The sequence below is a fragment of the Ruditapes philippinarum genome, unplaced genomic scaffold (assembly GCF_026571515.1).
Source record: "Ruditapes philippinarum isolate M1 unplaced genomic scaffold, ASM2657151v2 ctg5986_1_1_1_1, whole genome shotgun sequence".
Taxonomy (NCBI): domain Eukaryota; kingdom Metazoa; phylum Mollusca; class Bivalvia; order Venerida; family Veneridae; genus Ruditapes; species Ruditapes philippinarum.
Window position 1 is genome coordinate 42,433 of NW_026857463.1, and position 24,242 is coordinate 66,674.

Here is a 24,242-nt window from a genome sequence, read left to right on the forward strand (position 1 = left end):
TCATTTTTAAATTCACTTTTAATGTATTCAAAAATATACTTTATACATATGTGAAAAAAGCAATTAACAATTAAACTGCACATGCATTCATAAAAAATCATAATACCAATCAAAGGCTAAGTTTTGTTTCAGGTCTCAGTCTAAAATAAGAAGAAGCAAGAGGTCTTTGTAAGTCCTGGATCACTCACCTTAGTTTCGTTGCTAGAAAAGGTCACATTTTTTAATGCAGAAGTATGTAATAAGGTCAACTTTGGTGCATCATTTTAGAAAAGGTCACATTATTTAATGCAGAAGTATGTAATAAGGTCAAATTTGGTGCATCATTATTTTTTTTTACCAAAGCTTCATTATTTTTCAAATGTTTGTAGATGTCCTCTAATAAATACTTGATCCCAAATATCTAGGTTATTCACACATGAGGTCTCAAATGTGTTAACAATACAGATCTTTATAACTTACGATACCACTAGGGCGGGGTTAAATTTTAACAACCAGGGTATTTTCTATATAACATTTGTAGAGGACCACAAGGTGATGCTATGTGCCAAATATCTAAGTTCTTATCCATGCTGTTTAAGAGGATGTGATTTTTAAGACACATTTGCTATAGAACTCTATATAAACTAAATGACCCCTAGGTCACTGGGTTGGGAAATTTTTACCTAGAAGGGCATGATTTATGTAAATTCTGTTATTCATTAGTCAATGCTAAATGCCAAATATCTAAGCTCTGGGCATTGTAGTCTGCCATTTAAGTGTTAATAAATTAAGTGACCCTTGGTGGGGAGCCAATTTAGAGCTCAGGGGCCTGACTCATATAACTTTGTAGAGGGTGTCCAACCTCAAGGGAATACTGTTGAAGACTATTTTTAGCTCTAAAGACTATTTTTAGCTTGAGAGATGACCTATTTATGCATCAGACTAGAACTATACATATAATTTGTATAAAGGGGTCACCAAAGGGTTAATCCTGCACACTTTATTCAAATCCATCAATATCCAAAGATTGTGACGGCCAACAGAATCATAAGCATCCTCTGAGCAAGCGTTCTGGTGTGGATGTGTTCAGGTGAGGATTTTGTGCCCAGGTACGCATGTCCTAGCTCAGGTGAGCATGTGTCGATGTGAGGATTTTGTGCCCAGGTACGCATGTCCTAGCTCAGGTGAGCATGTGTCAATGTGAGGATTTTGTGCCCAGGTACGCATGTCCTAGCTCAGGTGAGCATGTGTCAATGTGAGGATTTTGTGCCCAGGTAAGCATGTCCTAGCAAAGGTGAGCATGTGTCGATGTGAGGATTTTGTGCCCAGGTAAGCATGTCCTAGCAAAGGTGAGCATGTGTCAATGTGAGGATTTTGTGCCCAGGTAAGCATGTCCAGGTGAGGATTTTGGGCCCATGTAAGCATGTCCAGGTGAGGATTTTGTGCCCAGGTGAGCCATGTGTCCAGGTAAGCATGTCTGGGTAAGGATTTTGTGCCAAGGTGAGAATTTTGTGCCCAGGTAAGGATTTTGTGCCCAGGTGAGCTTAAAATAGGATAGGCAGGATTTTTTTAATCAAAAATATTGTATAATTAGTTACTGGTACATATACACATATATGATATAATTTTAACACAAAATTTTGAAATTCAGAAAATGAAAGGCCAACCTAGAAATATGTCCATAGGACATGGATGCCCATACATTCTACTGTTTTGTTAGTCTACTGACATACAGAGCAGGACAGTATGATGGAGAGATAAAGGAAATTCTACATGATTCCCACTACCCATTAGTGGTTTGTACATAAAGACAACTTCCAATTTTTCTAATATTGACATCTTGATTTTCCCCCAATATTGTGCAGCAAGAACTTCAAATCAATTTTATGTTCTTAAGTATATTTAAAAGGAAATAAAAACAAATAAAACCCCAGATGCACAACTACACATACTGACCATACTGTCCTGTAAACTAAAGTTTCATGATTCTTGGTCAAATGTTTTTTCAAGTTACACAAGACACAAGTTGAAAATTGCACATTTTTTACTTAGTCAGGGGCAATAGAGCAAGGGCATAAAAAGTCTATGGCTAACAGTTCAAAAAAAATGTCTTAGGTAGGGCAACCAAAAGCATATTTATTTCTAAGCCTTTAAGAAATTAACAAAGAAAAATACATGCAAAATTCAGTATACATAGTAATATTCTATGCAAACATACATACAATATGATAATTTAACTTGATTTAAAATTTCCTAATAAATAAAATGAAATAAAAACATTTTTTTTTTATTTCACAGGAACACAATAATTATGGTACTACTCAATTGAAAATTTATACAATTAAATAATGTTCCATATATTAACTGTTGAATAAGGTATATTAAATTTGATAAATTGATTAACATCAAAATTTATGAAAAACAAATTTAGCAGAAAGCTTATCATACAAAGTTTAAACAAATCAATGCTTTACTTCAATAAAATATATTGCCTATAGTATAATGTATATATTTACTCACATGAAAATTATTTTTTGTTTAATTAACAAAATTTAATTCAAAATAAAAAAGGAAAATCTATTCTAATCAAACAAAATAAATTCAAAATCATAAGGGAATATCTATTCTAATCAAAAAAAATAAATTCACAATAAAAGGGAATATGGAACATATGAGCCGTGTCACGACAAACCAACATAGTGGGTTTCCGCGCAGTCTGATCAGGATCCATGCTGTTCGCTATCAGATCCTCTACTTGTTATAGGGTTTGTAAGCGAACAGCATGGATCCTGATCAGACTGTGCGGATGCGCAGGCTGGTCTGGATCCATGCTGGTCGAAAACCCATTATGTTGGTTTTGTCATGACACGGCTCATACTTCTAAAACTCCCTCACACCCATAACTTACTTGCAGTTACATTTTATACAGCCTGAAAGCTCTTTGGCCAAAACAAACAAACACAACTTCTCAACATGTTAGAATTGATAAAACCTGGCAGGATTTAAACACACATCAGTTAGGGGAAAGTGATTTACAGTCAACAACCTTAACCACTCAGCCACAGACACCCCTAACAAATGAAACAAAAATAATTCAAAGTCACAACTTGGAAACACTAACTTTTATAATATCAAATACAATTCATAACAGAAATAATAAGTCATAAAAAAGCAATATACATTTATGAGAAAATCAAATATCAGTAATTTTTGAAGGCACATAAAGCCTTGGGAACTATTTTTTGTTGTTGTAAATATGGGTTAAAGACCCATTATGCCTCAGAAATCAGAATCATTTCTCAAAACCTTTTATTTTTTGCTATCATATTACAATTTCATTAATAAATACTCATTTGCCATATAGATGAATTATCTTTGCTCCTTTTGCTTTCTTAGCAATTGGTATAATTATATTGAACAAGATATGTTTGTAAAACATGTATGCCCACTATCAGCAGCCAATTAGTCATGTGATAAGGTTATTATGCATGACTTCTGACCCAGTGATCAAACAATTAATAAGGGTTATCAAGTATCTACTGGTCATGACCTTAACCTTTGACCCCTTGACCCAAAACTCAATAGGGGTCATATGCTGGTCACGACCAATCATCATACAAAGTTTGAAGGTCCTAGGCCTAAGCGTTTTTAGTTAATTGATCGGAAACCGTTTTAACATACAACCTCAATGTGACCTTGACCTTTGACCCCTTGACCCCAAAATCAATTGGTCATCTGCTGGTCATGACCAATCACCATACCATGTTTGAAGTTCCTAGGCCAAAGGGTTCTTAAGTTATTGATTTGAAAGCATTTTTACCTACAAGGTCAATGTGACCTTGCCCTTTGACCCCTTAACCCCAATATCAATAGGGGTCATCTACTGGTCATGACCAATCACCATACCAAGTTTGAAGTTCCGTTTTTACCCAAGAGGTCAATGTGACCTTGACCTTTGACCCCTTGACCCCAAAATCAATAGGGGTCATCTGCTGGTCATGACCAATCACCATACCAAGTTTGAAGTTCCTAGGCCTAAGGGTTCTTTTGTTATTGATCAGAAACCGTTTTACCCAAGAGGTCAATGTGACCTTGACCTTTGACCCCTTGACCCCAAAATCAATAGGGGTCATCTACTGATCATGACCAATCACCATACCAAGTTTGAAGTTCCTAGGCCTTAAAGTTCTTTAGTTATTGATCGGAAACCGTTATTGCTTACAAGGTCAATGTGACCTTGACCTTTGACCCCAAAATCAATAGGGGTCATCTACTGATCATGACCAATCACCATACCAAGTTTGAAGTTCCTAGGCCTTAAAGTTCTTTAGTTATTGATCGGAACACGTTTTTGCTTACAAGGTCAATGTGACCTTGACCTTTGACCCCTTGACCCCAAAATCAATAGGGGTCATCTACTGTTCATGACCAATCACCATACCAAGTTTGAAAATCCTAGGCCTTAAGGTTCTTTAGTTATTGATCGGAAACCGTTTTTGCTTACAAGGTCAATGTGACCTTGACCTTTGACCCCTTGACCCCAAAATCAATAGGGGTCATCTACTGTTCATGGCCAATCACCATACCAAGTTTGAAGTTCCTAGGCCTTAAGGTTCTTTAGTTATTGATCGGAAACCGTTTTTGCTTACAAGGTCAATGTGACCTTGACCTTTGACCCCAAAATCAATAGGGGTCATCTACTGGTCATGACCAATCACCATACCAAGTTTGAAGTTCCTAGGCCTAAGGGTTCTTTAGTTATCACTCGGAAACCATTTGGTCTACGGACCGACAGACCAACGGACCGACAAGTGCAAAGTAATATACCCCCTTTTCTTCGAAATGGGGGCATAATTACTATTTTGTACAGAAGTCAAAATACTACTTTTGTTTACATTTTGCTAAAATTATGATACATAACTGCAACCCTACTTTTCAGTTGTAAATCGTCTAACATGCTCTTGATCCATTTTTAAACAATATTAAACACATGTTTGAAATTCCTAAACAATTAAAAAAATTATGGATCTCTCAGCCGTAATGTGCCTTTAATAAACTGCATTTCAAACACTGAACAACATCTACATTTCTTTCAACCAAAATGAAATGTTGTAGTTTTATAATTTGACTGTCAGCATATTTGACATGTGTTAAAAGTTTATGACATAAATAATTAACGATGACATAAATGTTTTAATGAAGGATATGACTGTCTGTCAGCATATTTGACACATGTTACAAGCTTATGACATAAATGTCTTAATGATATTTGACACATGTTACGAGATCATGACATAAATGTCTTAATAAAAGATTTGACATTCTGTTTACATAATTATTTGACACCGTCACATGTAACAAGCTTATGACATAAATGTCTTAATGAAGGATTTGACTTGTCTGTCAACATATTTGACATGTGTAATGAGCTTATGACATTAATGTCTTAATGAAGGATTTGACACACCTGACACGAGCTTATGACATAAATGTCTTCATGAAGGATTTGACACACCTGACACGAGCTTATGACATAAATGTCTTAATGAAGGATTTCACTGACTGTCTGCATATTGGGCATGTACGTAGAGGTTTTCCACAAGGTTCACACGTAGCAAAATGTCCACATGGAACAAACGTTATCTCAATATCCTTCTCCATGCAGATCTTACACTGTCTTTGTTCTTTCAGTTTATGATATTCATCTTCCATTTTGGAAGCACCTATAAAAAAAAACATACAATGTAAAATTCATTGACCTGTATACTATGACATTGTTATCTAAATTTAGGTTTTAAGTACTGCAATGATTATTCAGCCAGAAAGACTGATTACTCTGTAGCGAATTAAGTTATGCTCCACAAATTTTTTTGGTCTATTTTAAAATACATTTTTATTACAGTAATACTTTTGTGTGTTTTAATTGGGTTTGACTTCATACCAACACAGTATAGGTTATATGGGGACTTTCCAGCTTTACTTTTGGAGGAAGACCTCAATTGTCCCTCTGTTTATCATTTCAGGCACAAACAGGCATCTGAGCAGAACCTCTGACATTCCAGTAATAAACAGTTCATCACCTAATAGTGCAGTAACGGGCTAACTCCTTATATAACTTAATAGGAGTTAATCTGTTACTGCATTAAGGTGATGAGTTGTTGAACAAAAAGTCAAGATGATTGATTCATAAACTAGTCTTATTTCATCTGATATTTTGTGTTTAAAACTTTATTGTACAAAAATTCAAAGTAAAAAGTCAAGAAACAATAATTATATGCTATTTTGTCATTTTTGGTGGCCATATCGGTGGCCATCTTGAATTTGTACTTTTGCCCGGGCTGCTTAACAGGAAGATATGAGCTTTTAGAAGCTACAAAGTGACAAACATTATACTTTATAATGGCAATGTTTCTCTTGGTGATAGCAAGAAAACCCCACCATCTCTTGGATTCAAAAGTGAACCAGTATTGAGCCTTGGACATTTTGGTTCCTGCATGTTAAGAAATGAAATGAGCCGCGTCACGACAAAACCAACATAATGGGTTTGCGACCAGCATGGATCCAGACCAGCCTGCTCATCCGCGCAGTCTGATCAGGATCCGTGCTGTTTGCTATCAGTCTCTCTACTTGTTATAGGGTTTGTAAGCGAACAGCATGGATGCAGATGCGCAGTCTGGTCTGGATCCATGCTGGTCGCAAACCCATTATGTTGGTTTTGTCGTGACGCGGCTCAAATAGGTTTCAGTCTAGAACTTACCTGAAGTCCCAGCTCGGTTACTATTGCTAATGTTCTGTGAAAACCCAGTAGCACCTGGTTTATTTATGGCAGCTGCTTTTTCTTGTTGGTTCCTAACCTTTTCCATGGCATCAATAAACAGGTTTAGATCTGGAACTACAGTTCCTGAAAACAAAACATTTTTTAACAATTTTTACAGTTATTTTCACACATATCATATGTACAGAGTTAAAGACTATTTCAATAAGTTTGTTAAATATTTATAAATTCATTACAGTTACCAAGGTAAAATTTCAAAATGTTGATGGGCATTGGCCATTGTATAAAAAAAAAAGACATAAAATCTTAACGCATCACAGACCAAATTTTAACAGTGGTTAAAATAAGCACTATTCTGACAGCAAATAATTACATTGTAGTCGATTTCTTTAACTTGTGGCAAGAAATAATTCCCTAGTGAAAATTGCTTTCTGGGTAGTTACTTGCCCTATTTGTTTGTAAATTTCAGCGCAAATTTTTTTTATGACTGTTTCATGAATTTTTTATCCATAAATTTTGTAGAGGAGATTTAACCCTTTAACCTGCTAGACTCAAATGAGATTTGCCTTTACCTCCAGTGTAGAGTCAGGCCAGCCTGCACACCCGTGCAGTTCGACAGGTTTTATACCTTTGATTGCCCAATTTTCATATTGAAACTAGAGGATGCTTTTGTAAAAAAGCGCATGTCTCCCCCACTGCACTGTGACCTTGACCTTTGACCTACTGACCCCAAAAACAATAGGGATCATCTGCTCTATAAGACCAATCATCCTATGAAGTTTGAGGGCTGTAGGTCAAAAGGAACTCTAGTTATCATCCGGAAACGAGAAATTGACCAACGGTCACTGTGACCTTGACCTTTGACCTACTGACCCCAAAAACAATAGGGATCATCTGCTCTATAAGACCAATCATCCTATGAAGTTTGAGGGCTGTAGGTCAAAAGGAACTCTAGTTATCATCCGGAAACGAGAAATTGACCAACGGTCACTGTGACCTTGACCTTTGAACTACTGACCCCAAAAACAATAGGGATCATCTGCTCAATAAGACCAATCATCCTATGAAGTTTGAGGTCTGTAGGTCTAAAGGAACTCTAGTTATCATCCGGAAACGAGAAATTGACCAACGGTCAGTGTGACCTTGACCTTTGACCTACTGACCCCAAAAACAATAGGGATCATCAGCTCTATAAGACCAATCATCCTATGAAGTTTGAGGGCTGTAGGTCAAAAGGAACTCTAGTTATCATCCGGAAACGAGAAATTGACCAACGGTCACTGTGACCTTGACCTTTGACCTACTGACCCCAAAAACAATAGGGATCATCTGCTCTATAAGACCAATCATCCTATGAAGTTTGAGGGCTGTAGGTCAAAAGGAACTCTAGTTTTCATCCGGAAACGAGAAATTGACCAACGGTCACTGTGACCTTGAGCTTTGAACTACTGACCCCAAAAACAATAGGGATCATCAGCTCTATAAGACCAATCATCCTATGAAGTTTGAGGGTTGTAGGTCAAAAGGAACTCTAGTTATCATCCGGAAACGAGAAATTGACCAACGGTCACTGTGACCTTGACCTTTGAACTACTGACCCCAAAAACAATAGGGATCATCTGCTCAATAAGACCAATCATCCTATGAAGTTTGAGGTCTGTAGGTCTAAAGGAACTCTAGTTATCATCCGGAAACGAGAAATTGACCAACGGTCAGTGTGACCTTGACCTTTGACCTACTGACCCCAAAAACAATAGGGATCATCAGCTCTATAAGACCAATCATCCTATGAAGTTTGAGGGCTGTAGGTCAAAAGGAACTCTAGTTATCGTCCGGAAACGAAGAATGGACGGACGGACGGACTGACGGACGGACGGACTGACGGACGGACGGACGGACTGACGGACGGACGGACGGACGGACAGGGCAAATTTTTAATTATGTCTCTCCCCCGAGGTGGGGGAGACATAATTAAAATCTCTTTAAATTTCAAAATAATGGACTATTCATAGCGGGACAAATCTGTTAAATAGACTCCTTCAGAGCTACAGACATATACCCAAAACCATTGCTAAACTTTTTAAATCCTACTCAAAATAAATTCCTACTTTAAAATAGCCACATAATATTATATTTCAGAACATTTTATTCTATTTACTTACTTTATTCATGTATGTTAAATATCAGAGGCATTCTCTGTTACAACTCTTTCCAGACTCAACCATAAGATTACAAAAATTACATTATTTATTGTTTATATATATAAAAAAAAAATTCATAAAACCTCTCTTCTTGTAAGGGAAAGGTGGTAAACGGATAATTGCACCCCGCCCCCCCCCCCTCCCCCCATAATGTAAGAGCAGAGAATTCCCCCCTAAGTATTTGCCAAGGCAGAGAATTGCCCCCCCCCCCCTCACCAAGATTTAGAAAGGCGGACAATTGCCTCCCTGATCATACTACAGATATCGCATCTGTGAGTTAAATCAACGTTAAGCGAAGCCAATCATGACAATCCAACAAACACTTCACAGTATAAAAAAACTTACCTCCTTTCGTTAGATGTTTAGCAACAAGTTTCACCATTTCCATTTTATACCCCATATTCAACACTTGTTTCATTAACTTAACCAATTCAAGACTGAAATAAAGAATATATACATGGTATATGTTAACCTTAAGATTTAATGAGACTTTAAAAATTCATAACATGTTAAATCTGAGCTTTATGATATTGAAAAGATATTTTATTTAAATTATGTGGTTGTAGCGAGTTCTGATTTGAATTATGTGGTTGTAGCGAGTTCTGATTTGAATTGTGTGGTTGTAGCCAGTTCTGATTTGAATAATGTGGTTGAAGCCAGTTCTGATTTGAATAACATGGTTGTAACCAGTCCTGATTTAAATTAGGTGGTTGTAGCTAGTTCTGATTTGAATTACGTGGTTGTAGCTAGTTCTGATTTTAATTAAATGGTTGTTGCCAGTTCTGATTTGAATTGTGTGGTTGTAACCAGTCCTGATTTGAATGACATGGTTGTAGCCAGTTCTGATTTGAATTACATGGTTGTAGCCAGTTCTGATTTGAATTACGTGGTTGTAGCTAGTTCTGATTTTAATTAAATGGTTGTTGCCAGTTCTGCTTTGAATTGTGTGGTTGTAACCAGTCCTGATTTGAATGACATGGTTGTAACCAGTCCTGATTTGAATCACATGGTTGTAGCCAGTTCTGATTTGAATTACATGGTTGTAGCCAGTTCTGATTTGAATTATGTGGTTGTAACCAGTTCTGATTTGAATTACATGGTTGTAGCCAGTTCTTATTTGAATTATGTGGTTGTAACCAGTTCTGATTTGAATAACATGGTTGTAACCAGTCCTGATTTGAATTATGTGGTTGAAGCCAGTTCTAATTTGAATTACATGGTTGTAGTCAGTTCTGATTTGAATTACATGGTTATAACCAGTCCTGATTTGAATTATGTGGTTGTAACCAGTCCTGATTTGAATTATGTGGTTGTAGCCAGTTCTGATTTGAATTATATGGTTGTTGCCAGTTCTAATTTGAATTACATGGTTGTAGCAAGTTCTGATTTGAATTATGTGGTTGTAGCCAGTTCTGATTTGACTTACATGGTTGTAGCCAGTTCTGATTTGAATTATGTGGTTGTAGCCAGTTCTGATTTTAATTATGTGGTTGTAGCCAGTTCTGATTTGAATTATGTGGTTGTATCCAGTTCTGATTTGAATTATGTGGTTTTAGCCAGTTCTGATTTGAATTATATGGTTGTTGCCAGTTCTGATTTGAATTACATGGTTGTAGCCAGTTCTGATTTGAATTATGTGGTTGTAGCCAGTTCTGATTTGACTTACATGGTTGTAGCCAGTTCTGATTTGAATTATGTGGTTGTAGCCAGTTCTGATTTGAATTATGTGGTTGTAGCCAGTTCTGATTTGAATTATGTGGTTGTATCCAGTTCTGATTTGAATTATGTGGTTGTAGCCAGTTCTGATTTGAATTATGTGGTTGTAGCCAGTTCTGATTTGAATTATGTGATTGAAGCCAGTTCTGATTGAATTATGAGGTTGTAGACAGTTCTCATTTGAATTATGTGGTTGTAGCCAGTTCTGATTTGAATTGTGTGATTGTAGCCAGTTCTGATTTTAATTATAAATTCCTTTAAGCCAGTCTTGATTTCATTATTTTAAGGAAAAGTTTCTCATTCCATTCGATCAGGAAATTTAATAGTAATTAAATAAGAGAATTTTTGACAAGACCTTAAAAATAATGTCACATACAACGCTGTATTGCCACAAGGTTCAAGTTAAAAATAGATTACATTTAAATGCACCAATTTTGAAAAAATTTTAAAAATTAAAATTTTTTTTTTAAAAAAAATCATGTTATATTACCTTTTTATACTATGATGAGCACTTAAATTTCCCTGCTGTCCACTTGAATGACCTAAAAAGCAGAAAAAAGGTAATTGAATTCTCTGCAATAAAATTAAAAAAAAAAAATTTTTTGCCATTTTTAGTCCATACTTTGCCCTCTTTGCATGAAATGAAACACAGATAAGAAGCAATTAAAATAAGGGTTTTTAACAAGGTCACAAACATAACAAGAGGGCCATGATGGCCCTGAAGTCGCTCACCTGTATATAGGCCCCCCGGAGCGGGGCAAGTTTAAACCCCAGGGCTTTTATTTGAACAAGCAAATTCGTTGAATTTATATCCCCCGCCGAGTACTGGTTATTATTAACACAACAACTGAAGACATAAGGCTTTATTTATATATTAATCATGGCATAAACAGTAATATTCTTTGAACTTGATAAATATTCAGGGCAATAACAGAAAACTTTGTGTTAAATCGTAAAAAATCTGGAAATGCCAATGAGATGTATGCATACTACATAACTAATCAAGGGCCATAAATCTGAGTTATAAGTATCTGACTGGAACAAGGCGACTATATGCATATCTCCTCTTAGTATCCCATAAAGTATCATTGAATTCCAGCCAGTAGTAGCAGAGAAGTAGCGAGGAAACAAATAATTTTCTATATGGATACTGCATAACTAATCAAGGGCCATAACTCTGAGTTAAAGTGTCTGACCGGAACAAGCCGACGATATGCGCATCTCCTCTTGGTATTGATGATTCCCATAAAGTTTCGTTGAATTCCAGCCAGTAGTTGCAGAGAAGTAGTGCGGAAACAATTTTTACTCTATATGCATACTACATAACTAATCAAGGGCCATAACTCTGAGTTAAAGGGTCTGACAGGAACAAGCCGACAATATGCGCATCTCCTCTTGATATTGATGATTCCCATAAAGTTTCGTTGAATTCCAGCCAGTAGTTGCAGAGAAAAACTCTGGAAACGATTTTTACTCCATATGCATATTGCATAACTAATCAAGGGCCATAACTCTGAGTTAAAATGTCTGACCCGAACAAGCCGACGATATGCGCATCTCCTCTTGGTATTGAAGGTTCCCATAAAGTTTCGTTGAATTCCAACCAGTAGTTGCAGAGAAGTAGCGCGGAAACGATTTTTACTCCATATGCATACTGCATAACTAATCAAGGGCCATAACTCTGAGTGAAAGTGTCTGACCGGAACAAGCCAACGATATGCGCATCTCCTCTTGGTATTGATGATTCCCATAAAGTTTCGTTGAATTCGAGCCAGTAGTTGCAGAGAAGTAGCGCGGAACGATTTTTACTCCATATGCATACTGCATAACTAATCAAGGGCCATAACTCTGAGTGAAAGTGTCTGACCGGAACAAGCCAACAATATGCGCATCTCCTCTTGGTATTGATGATTCCCATAAAGTTTCGTTGAATTCCAGCCAGTAGTTGTAGAGAAGTAGCGCGGAAACGGTTTTTACTCTATATGCTTACTACATAACTAATCAAGGGCCATAACTCTGAGTTTAAAGTGTCTGACCGGAACAAGCCGACGATATGCGCATCTCCTCTTGATATTGATGATTCCCATAAAGTTTTGTTGAATTCCAGCCAGTAGTTGCAGAGAACATCCGGAAACGATTTTTACTCTATATGCATACTACATAACTAATCAAGGGCCATAACTCTCTGAGTCAAAAGGTCGGACTGGAACAAGCCGACAATATGCGCATCTCCTCTTGATATTGATGATTACCATAAAGTTTCGTTGAATTCCAGCCAGTAGTTGCAGAGAACTACTCCGGAAACGAATTTCGGACGGACGGAAGGATGGACGGACAACGCCAAAACTATATCCCCCTCCCTATTCCATCGGCGGGGGATAATAAACTTGGTAGACACCCATTAGAAGATGTTTCATGCTAAACATCTAAGGTCTAGCTTGTTGGGTTTTTAAAAAAAATATTTTTTAAGTTTTTTCTTTACACATATACTAGTATTTAAAAACAATGACACTCCTGGGGCAGAGCCAGTTTTGACCCTTGGGCTTTTATTTGAACAATCTTTGTAGACACTTACTAGAAGATGTTTCATGCTTTATATCTAAACTCTAGCTATTCGGGTTTTTTTCCAAGAAGATTTTTAAGTTTTGCTATACACATAATAAGGAAATCAATGTCACCCCTGGGCAGGTCAATTTTTGACACCCAGGGCTCTTAGTTGAAACAAACTTGGTAGACAATCATTTTTAGAAGATGTTTTCATGTGCTAAATATCTTGCTCTGCTCTTTGGGTTCATTTTAAAAGATGACTTTTTTAAGTTTTTTACTATCTTATAATAGGGAAAATCCAATGAACCCCCTTTGGGGCGGGGCCAATTTTTGACCCAATGGGCTTTTAATTTTTGAACAAAACCTGGTAGCACCCATTAGTAAGATGTTTTCATGCTAAATATCTTAGCTCTAGCTTCTTTGGGATTTTCTTAAAAGAAGATTCTTTTTAATTTTTCAACGGGACAAAATTTGATCAACTTTGGTATTGGACCTTCAGATAATACAATACACCAAATATCAAAGCTCTAGGCCATTTACTTTCAGACCAGAAGATTTTTCAAGTTTTCACTATATGTATATAATGAAAATCAATGACCCCCGGGGCAGGGCCAATTTTGACCCGAGGGCCATTATTTGAACAATCTTGGTAGAGGTCAACTTTACATTGTTTAATGCCAAATATCTAACCTGTAGCCTTTACAAATTCAGAGAAGTAGATTTTTTTAGGTTTTACAATATACATATTAGGAAAAACCTATGACCCCCCAGGGCTGGGCCGATTTTAATTCTAGGAACAAAATTTGAACAACTTTGGTTTTGGACCTATAGATGATACCATAGACCAAATATGAAAGCTCTAGGCCATTTACTTTCAGACCAGAAGATTTTTCAAGTTTTCACTATATGTATATAATGATATAATGAAAATCAATGACCCCGAGGGTGGGGCCAATTTTGACCCGAGGGCCATTATTTGAACAATCTTGGTAGAGGTCTACCACACAATGTTTCATGCCAAATATCTTACCTGTAGCCTTTGCCAATTCAAAGAAGTAGATTTTTTTATGTTTAACTATATACATATTAGAAAAACCTATGACCCCCCGGGGTGGGGCCAATTTTGACACTGGGGACAAAATTTGTACAACTTTGGTATTGGACCTTCAGATGATACCATAGACCAAATATCAAAGCTCTAGGCCATTTACTTTCAGACCAGAAGATTTTTCAAGTTTTCACTATATGTATGTAATGAAAATCAATGACCCCCCCGGGGCATGAATTTACTTTCAGACCAGAAGATTTTTCAAGTTTTCACTATATGTATGTAATGAAAATCAATGACCCCCCCGGGGCGGGGCCAATTTTGACCCTAGGGCCATTATTTGAACAATCTTGATAGAGGTCTACTACACAATGTTTCATGCCAAATATCTAATCTGTAGCCTTTGCCAAATCAGAGAAGATTTTTTAGATTTTACTATATACATATAAGGAAAAACCTATGACCCCCCGGGGCGGGGCCAATTTTGACACTAGGGACAAAATTTGAACAAGTTTGGTAGAGGACCCATAGATGATACCATATACCAAAAATCAAAGCTCTGGCCCATGTACTTTCAGACAAGAACGATTTTTTAATTTTGTGTTTTTTGAAATCCTTTTCTGGCCCTACGACCTACATATGCAACAGACCGGAACCATTTGAACAACTTTGAAAGGGAACCACCCAAGGATCATTTCTGTAAAGTTTGGTTAATGTGCAGTCATTGGTTTCAGAGGAGATGTTGTTAATGTTCAAAAGTTGACGACGCACGACAACGCACAACGGACACAGAGCCATCACAATAGCTCAACATGAGCATTGCTCAGGTGAGCTAAAAAGAGTAGGGCACAAAAGAAATCATTCATGTCTTCCACACTGCCTGCAAACATTCACTTATCTTATAACCAGAATTTTTCTTTCAGCAAACCTGGTTAATAATCTTAATGCCTCTTAGATATTATTTTAAAAACTTACCAAAAGGCGGAGGAGGTCCTCGTGGAGGCGGACCTCTCCAACTAGGAGGCGGCGGTCTCATTCCTGGAGGCGGTCCCATTCCAGGCGGAGGTCCGCCCATATTTGACTGCTGTGATAATGGGGGCTGAGGTGGATAGCCTCCCATTTGTTGTGATGTAGATGTGGGGTTCATAGGAGGAGCTGGGGGTGGTGGCATACCTGAAACAAAATTTGAAAAAAATAATTTTAGCTTCACAATGTAGGTGATAAATCATGTGTACTTATAGTGTAATAGTTTCAATGAATGAATACTAGGAAAAAAAACATCCTGGCTATTTAGATAAAAAGAGACATAGTGTTTCAAGGCAATCAACTCAAAATAATTGTATTACTTTTTCTTGGTTAAAGTGATTACAAATAACAAATATATTTAAATATATGTATACCTATCTATCTATTTTTGAAACACCTTACTTTCACAGATAGGGGTAATTAAATTCAATTAAATATTGAAAAAAAAATACATGTTATTCTTTGCAAATGGGGAGGAAAAAACTTTGATGTAAACTTGAGTTTAAGGGGAAAACTGCATGATTTTAAATAACTTTCCAGGGGGGAACCAGCCCTTAAATAGCCTGTTATAGTATGGAAAGAAAGAGCTGGGCCTGCTGACCTTTAATTTTGGTATTCAGCATAGCTTCCACATATTAAACACAGGCTGCCAGCACCTTCCGACATAAAATTAGGGCGAATTTAAGGGCAATCTTTTAGAAATTTTAGGGCTAAAATTAGGAATTTTAGGGTACATAATAGAAATTTTAGGGCTAAAATTTGGAATTTTATAACTAAACTAAGGCCCCAAAGGACCATCATGTGGGCTAACCTTTGCATATTTGACACAAAAGTAACTCATTACTCAGAATTAAATTCTTTGAACAATTTTTATAGGTGACCACCAAAGGAACATTCCTGTGAAGTTTGGATGAAATTAGCTTAGTGGTTTATGAGTAGATGTCATTTAAAGTAAAAGTTTACCGACGGACGACGACCGGACGCCGGACGAAAAGCGATCACAAAAGCTCACCCTGTCACTTTGTGACAGGTGAGCTAAAAACAATCTCCATCCTTAAAACATAAAATTTTAATGTCCTCATAGATCATCTGCCTGGGGCACGTTAGACATAAAGATATGCTAATGATATCAAAGAAATAAACTCAGAATAAAATTTTTGGCTGATTCTTTGTCCCATTTTGAGTTAAAGGTGTTTAAACGCTTTTCAATATTTTTCATGGTTAAAATTCTGGAGAAGTGGATTGAGCAAATAATCTGAAATTGAAAAGTTATTAGGTCAGACCTCCATCAAATGGTACATCAAACACAGAAACTAGAAATGTGTCATCATGCAACGGATGCCCCCGCATGCAACCAAAATTTCAGATGTTATAATACATGTATTTTGTTCCAAATTTGTTTGCACACATTGTTTTTTTCATTTTAAGTTCAAAGCCCTTAAAACTATTCATGTTAACACAAACCATTTTTATACAAAGTTCAAGGCACTGAAACTATTCAGTGTTAACCTTTTGTAAATTGCATATGATGCATATTTGTAGCCAAAATAATGGGTTACATACATTTCCACAAAAGTATGAGTGCTGAAAATGAAAATTCAAAAATTTTCCAACATTCAAGAAAGAAAACTTTGTCCAAAATCTTTGAACCAGGACCAAATTCAAACTTGAACTGCTTATTCCTAAGATGTATCTATATGTCAAATTTGAGTTGAATGTGTTACCCATTGGGGAGATAATGAATGTAAACTTAAAATTTCTGATTTTTTTTCAATGTTCAAGAGGGATAACTCTGTCAGCTATCATCAAACCATGACCAAATTCGAACTTGACCAATGCATTTTTATGACAGAGTTGAATATGTACAACTGTTGAGGAGATAATGAATGTGAACTGAAAATGAAAATTTCCTTTTTTTCAAAGTTAAAGGGGCATAACTCTGCCAAAAATCATCGAACCATGACCAAATTCAAACTTGGCCTGCACATTCTTTTAACGTATCCATATGTAAAATTTGAGTTGAATGTGTAATACTGTTGGGGAGATAATGAACGGCAACTGGAAATTTCATATTGTTTTCAAAGTGAAAGGGGCATAACTCTGCCAAAAATCATTGAACCATGACCAAATTCGAACTTGACCTGTATTTTCTCATGACATATCCATATGCCAAGTTTGAGTTGAATGTGTAATACCGTTGGGGAGATAATGAACAGAAATTGAAAATTTCATATTATTTTCAAAGTAAAAGGGGCATAACTTTGCCAAAAATCATCGAACCATGACCAAATTCGAACTTGGCCTGCGCATTCCTTTGACATATTCATATGTCAAGTTTGAGTTGAATGTGTAAAACCGTTGGGGAGATAATGAACGGAAACTGAAAATTTCATATTATTTTCAAAGTAAAAGGGGCATAACTCTGCCAAAAATCATCAAACCATGACCAAATTCGAACTTGACCTGTATTATCTCATGACATATCTATTTGTCAAGTTTGAGTTGAATATATAATACCGTTGGGGAGATAATGAACGAAAACTGAAAATTTCATATTATTTTCAAAGTAAAATAGGCATAACTCAGCTAAAAATCATTGAACCATGACCAAATTCGAACTTGACCTGTATTTTCTCATGACATATCCATATGCCAAATTTGAGTTGAATGTTTAATACCGTTACTAAGATAATGAACGGAAACTGATGATGACTGAATGACAGAATGACGGAATAACACTATATGCCCCAGCCATTATATGGCGGGGGCATAAAAATAGAATAAACTTCAGGACAATGGTGTCACATGACAATTCTACAAGTGTCACATGACAATGGTGTTACATGACAATTCTAAAAGTGTCATATGACCATTCTAAAAGTGTCACATGATAATGGTGTCACATGACAATTATTCAAGTGTCTCATAACAATGGTGTCACATGAAAATTTCTACACATGCAACATGAAAGTCCTGTCCTACAAGTGTCACATGACAATTCCACCTGTCACATGAGAAAGAAACAAGTGTGATATGGGAGATTTCCAATTAGCCCAATTGGAATATTATGTTTTGAAAACTTTGGCCTATAAGCTTTTATATACCTGTTTGTTGAGCTTGTCCAGTTGACCTAATTGGCATCCTTTGTCCAGTTTGTCCTTGATTATCCCTGATAAGACTTCTACGCAATAATGCCTGGGAATCAATTATGTGCCTCCTAAAACACAATGTACATAAGTATACATTTTTTAATATTAGACAGGAATGTTAACAACAATACTAGAAAAAACCTGACATATTCTTCAAGTGTAAGATGGGTAACTGTTTATGGAGGAAGTGAGGCTCTCCTGAGATTCTGCTAAATAGTTACCCAAGAGGTGCACAGGAATATGTCATTTTAAGTACACGACTTGTCTTTGCAGCTGACGTTGACTAAAACATTTATTGCTGAAAAGTTCATAATTTTAGATTTTTGTCAATGCATTTTTATATACAGTATAACCTCTACAAAAGGGTCCTCTTTACAGCAAAAGAATCAAACTCTTCTCCAAACTAAGATTAAGCACTGAATTTGCCCCCAAAACGCTGTTGATCTAAAGAAGTTGTACTGTAATTGACCTATCCTTAAAAACAAGTTGAATCTTGTTGATATTACCTGAGAACCGCACTTGCGCTCTTTCCCTGATTTTGACCACTGCCCATTGAATTATTATTGCCGCCACTTGTCTGCGAATCTGCGAATGAAAATACATGTCATACAAATGAGGGCTATGACCACATATCAAGATGATTTGAGCCGCGTCATGACAAAACCAACATAATGCGTTTGCGACCAGCATGGATCCAGACCAGCCTGCGCATCCGCGCAGTCTAATCAGGATCCATGCTGTTCGCTTGCCAACTCTATTACAAGTAGAGAAACTGATAGCGAACAACATGGATACTGATCAGACTGCGGGGATGCGCAGGCTGGTCTGGATCCATGCTGGTCGCAAACCCATTATGTTGGTTTTGTCATGATGCGGCTCATTTGTTAAATACAGAAATCAGCTGTCGCTGTAGATATATAGAATTCAAAAACTGTTTGCCTAACAACTTTCAAAATAGTCTACAGTACAGGGCCTTTTTTGACATGCTGTGGAAATTGACAATCCCTTAAATTTTGGGAAAAATAATACAGTATTTTGCAAAAAGGGAAATAAAAATTTGATGTACATGTAGATTAAATTTTAGACAGGCATCGAAAAATATTTTCAGAGTCACTCTTCCTGCAGGACGAGTAGCTTCTACGCCCAATTTGCAGGCAACATTTTTCTACACATCTTGCATCAAGTTCTCTACTCATAATTACAAGCAGACAAGTGGAATTTCAATCTCTGATTTTAGAGGCAATTTACATGATTTAAAAGAATTTTCCTGGTGGAAGCGGCCCTGACTGGTTCTTACTGCATGTATAAAAGAAAAAATAAGCCATGTCCTAAGCATGACCAAACTAAACAAGTATTGCTAGTTTATCATAATCTACATATATTTCTAAATCAATTGAAGTTAGGAAATTTAGTGAGATCACCATAATATTTTTTATATACAAATCAAAACATATATGTACTTTTTTTTCCAGATGAAAATACAGTGTTTTACTGTTACACACATACCCAAACGCACCTAGATGTTTTCTTGTTAATGTTATTTACTTACACAGCCATATGTGCCTAAAAATTGGTTGTGGGAACTTTAAATATTTGGAATTTCTAGGAATACTCAACTTAATAGTATTCTGAGTATTCTCCCTTAAAAATTACTGACCTAACCTTAGCTACAAACTTCTAAGCCTCTGAATCATTCTACTTAATATGTGCATATGCACGAGACATTTAAACGACTGCATTACAACAGCTTAAACAGGACCAAAAAAAATTATTACCATTCGGCACTGTACTTTTAGGAACTGCCTTCAACGATCCATTTTCCCACACCATTTGAGCCGAGTTTCCATTTCGATCTCTAACAAGATATCTCTCGCCAGCTTTGAAATGTCCACCGCCTTCGAGAACCACATTATTCTGTGTTATGGTTTGGAATGAAGTAACTCCATTCACTTCATTTCGGCAACAAAACTTTCCGTTTTTCCAAGTCATTACTGCTGAATTCCCTAAACTGTCACGTATGGTGTATTCTCGACCGTCTTCAAAGTTCCCACCTCCTTCAAGTGTTACATTGTTTCTAGTCAATCCTTTCGGAATATCTGTAAAAAGTGACCTAGGGGACTGGGTTTGAGCTCCTGTCGGACGAGATTGCCCAGGCGTCGAAACTTGATTTCCATTTGAGGTTCGTACCCCTTGAAGACCTTGCATCTGGTTATCCCTAATCAGCCCCCTACGCACTAAGCTTCCTGAAACCGACTGTTCTATAGATCCTGTGCTCATCCCAAGTATTTCTATCTAAATTTTATTTTGAAATTATTTAAGGTAAGTCTGTTCTCAAACAGTTCTGAATAAATGGTCGTCCAACAGGTTGTTTCACATTCTGTAATTTATAAAACACTAAATGTGACTTCAGTTTGTTACTGGTATTAAGCCAATAAAGTTTTGAACATTAACCTAAATGTACCATAAAATATTGTTAAACAAATACTGAAAGCTAATCATTACCAATACAATGTATTACAGGCACTTCGTCACGATTTTGTGATTTGTGAGGCCAATATGGTGGTTCGAGGGGGGTACCGGGCCATGCTCCCCCCTGGAAATTTTTTATTCTAGGATGCACTCAGGAGAGTTTTCCCTGTGTATTTGCAAAGTTTACAGCCTGCCGCTAGTACATATTATTTTGGCATATGTAAGTGATTTTTTACAAAGATCTGTGCGTCGTAAGTTTAACTACCAATCACATAATGGACTGACAGATGTACATGAAATATGAATAATTAATATTTGACAAATGAAAAATAAACAATAAGTGATGTAGTAATAATTCTTCAGTTTCATTTTTATCAGATAATCTGATAATTACAAATAAACAAATACAAGAAATATTACATACAAGAACAGTAGTATGCACATTGTGTTCACTTAATTATCAATCGATCAGAGTCTCATTTTTATATAAGAATTTTCCGAGAACACATCAAAGTCATTAGTTTTGGAAACTTGATTTGGTCCCGATTGAACTGTGTCACACATCATGATATCTTGATATTTAAAACTATTTGTATGTGAACAGCAATAAATTTGAAGAATGGTGTTGTTATATTTTGAATAAACATAATATTTACTGTCAGAAGCCACGTTGATGTCAATTAATGCCAATTAAGATAACTTCACTCTTGACTTTGAACTCGTAGTACCCCTACATGTACCTGATCAATTAACAGTGGCCTTGTGGTTAAGGTGTCTGCCTCTCAACCCGGAGATCATGGGTTCGAGCCATACTCGGGTTACGACCATGTTTCTTCATATGACACCAGTACTGGCTGTGATTTTTTTTCATGCATTTTACAGCTGAATCAAGGCTGTTTCCCCTAGCCCTAAATAGGTATATTTTCCCCTTAAAATGCTACTATTTATCCCCTAAAATGCCCTTTGCACATTTTTCACTAGAGCCATGACTTAACAGCAGCTGTGTTATATCAGCTTAAGACAGAACGCCGTCCCTACAGATAGCCCTTGCATGTATCATGGAATCATGTTAAATTGAATTGAAATTGAATATTCTAAAACATGTGTAGGTAAACCATTCTCAGTTGTTAGAATTTGATTTTCCCCTTTTCTGATTTATCGCGATATATTTTCCCCTTCAGAAAGCCACAGGTTGTTTTAACAAGAGCTGTCGGTAGGACAGCAATGCTCGACTTTTCTTAGTGCTTGATAGTAAAAAAAAAATACTTGATACAGTTACCTCCTCCTGTTTACAGGTTGGGGTCATGATGGTGAACAAGTGTGCACAGTTTAAAAGCCATATGTCAATGGACTTTGAAAATATTTGAACTATTACAAAAACTTTAACGTAAATTCTAAGTCGAAAAAGGGGCATAATTCTGTCAAAATGCTTGATAGAGTTACCTCCTCCTGTCTACAGGTTGGGATCATGATGGTGAACAAGTGTGCAAAGTTTCAAAGACATATGTCAATGGACTTTGAAAATATTTGAGGTATTATAAAAACTTAACTTAAACGTAAATTCTAAGTCGAAAAAGGGGCATTATTCTGTCAAAATGCTTGATACAGGTACCTTCTCCTGTCTACAGGATGGGGTCATGATGGTAAACAAGTGTGCACAATTTCAAAGCCATATGTCAATGGACTTTGAAAATATTTGAGGTATTACAAAAACTTTAGCATAAGTGGTTACGCAGACGCCGACGCTCAGGTGACGTAAGCTCTACTTATTCTTATCGAGCTAAAAATTATAGAAGAAAAATCTCATTCATGTATAATATATTTATATTTAAATATTTTCTGATAAACATTAAGTACCGTGTTATCATAGAACCCCGGGTTAGAGTAATTGTTTAAACATTTACTCTAAAAATCTCATATTGGTGATGAAATCAATTTGAAAATTCACAAAAAATTTACGAAAGTGAAAGTTGAGAGGATCTAATAATTTACCACAGTGTACAGAACAACATCATGTATGAAGTATATATATTAAATAAGTCATAAAAACTATGTTACCATCTGTTGTAAAAATACTATCACTTTTGTACGTAAATATTGATAAAAAAAGTCTTCAATTTCCATGAAAAAAATCACTGACAAACTCCGCGGGTATCGAACGCCACTAAAAAGTTGTTTTATAGGTTGAACACCATCAAATAATTTCATTCTGCATTTCATATATGTACAGTAGATAAGGAACATCTGGGAAATTCTAGTTTGAATGCCCTTCACAATGACCCAATTCCAGGTAAATAATACTTTTGAACAATATATTTCGAGACGACATGGAAAAGGTTGGTCAGTTCTATTTCTGTGATAAAATCATCTCAACATCTCTTACTGCACTGGTACTAATGCCTGCAGGACAGGGCGGACCGTGAGACAGGGCGGACCGTACCAGGGCGGACCGTGACTCTAGACTAGGCGGACCATATTTTGGGACAGGGCGGACCGTCACTCGAGACTAGGCGGACCTTGATTTAAAAAAGTATTTATATGTGTACTAATGTAATAATATGACTCGCCATTAAAACTGGATCGGGTTCCTCCCTGGGAAAAAAAAAGAAATCTGCATGTTAAATGTTGACTTCTTTAACATGGACGAGTAATAATTTCTGCTCCATTTGTTGTCCGTGGGCAATTGGCAAAAAATCATATTTCCAGTTTACCACACCCCTGGCTTTTTCATTAATGGGCTGAGAAACGTGCAATTAAAAGAACTACGCACGTTTATCATGGATATGCAACAAGAAAATACAACAAGGATCAACAATGCTAAGTAACATTCAGAGAATGCAGTCCCCACACTGGACTACCGCAAAGGCACTCAGTAGGGTACCCAACAAAAAGCAAGAGAGGGCACAAAAGCCGGAACATAGAGTATAGTCGTGCAAATAAATGATAAGATTTGAACAGTACAGAAACCACTAAAATTTTAAAGCCGTATAAAACATTTTAAAAGCAAGTGAAATAACACAATGGTATAAAATTGTCAAGGAAAAATCTGTGACTAATAAATATGATCTTCGTTGAATCCTTTAAATAGCAGTTTTATATTTGACTAAAAAAGTAAGAATAAGTTTGCAACCGGAAAATTAATGCTTGAAGTACAAGTTTGCAACCAAAATGTGCTTGAGCAATATACTTTTTAGTATAAAACCTTTGTTAGGAAGCTGAGACCCAAAACCGAGAATGTCAAAAACATTGTCTTAAGGAATAGACATATTAATATTTTTCAAAAGAGCATACAAACCCACTTTCCTGTAGAAAATATGTGCCGGGGTTGTAAA

At 36.3% G+C, this 24,242-nt stretch overlaps 1 protein-coding gene across 3 annotated transcripts; it reads right to left on the bottom strand.

Annotated features, from left to right (window-relative positions):
- LOC132749843 (RE1-silencing transcription factor-like) lies at positions 1 to 23,111 on the bottom strand. 3 transcript variants are annotated; one of them, XM_060739753.1, is made up of 9 exons: positions 22,969 to 23,111; positions 20,217 to 20,818; positions 18,948 to 19,026; positions 18,397 to 18,509; positions 15,242 to 15,439; positions 11,162 to 11,213; positions 9,301 to 9,392; positions 6,737 to 6,880; positions 1 to 5,702 (listed from the first exon to the last, which is right to left on the bottom strand). In XM_060739753.1, exons 2-9 carry the CDS (start codon positions 20,716 to 20,718, stop codon positions 5,506 to 5,508), a joined length of 1,377 nt encoding a protein of 458 aa, XP_060595736.1. In that variant the 5' UTR covers positions 20,719 to 20,818; positions 22,969 to 23,111; the 3' UTR covers positions 1 to 5,505. The 3 variants fall into 3 exon arrangements, with proteins under 3 accessions (XP_060595736.1, XP_060595737.1, XP_060595738.1); XM_060739754.1 differs by having other exon boundaries at positions 22,903 to 23,029; XM_060739755.1 differs by lacking the exon at positions 22,969 to 23,111 and adding an exon at positions 22,768 to 22,872.
- Between the last annotated feature and the right edge of the window lie 1,131 nt (positions 23,112 to 24,242).

Excerpts from the sequence above, each read along its gene's own strand:
- LOC132749843 (XM_060739753.1), bottom strand. The coding sequence starts at position 20,718 with ATGAGCACAGGATCTATAGAACAGTCGGTTTCAGGAAGCTTAGTGCGT. Across the intron at positions 18,510-18,947 it reads AGCGCAAGTGCGGTTCTCAG|GAGGCACATAATTGATTCCC; the intron begins GTAATATCAACA and ends ATTGTGTTTTAG. Across the intron at positions 9,393-11,161 it reads GCTCATCATAGTATAAAAAG|TCTTGAATTGGTTAAGTTAA; the intron begins GTAATATAACAT and ends TCTTTATTTCAG.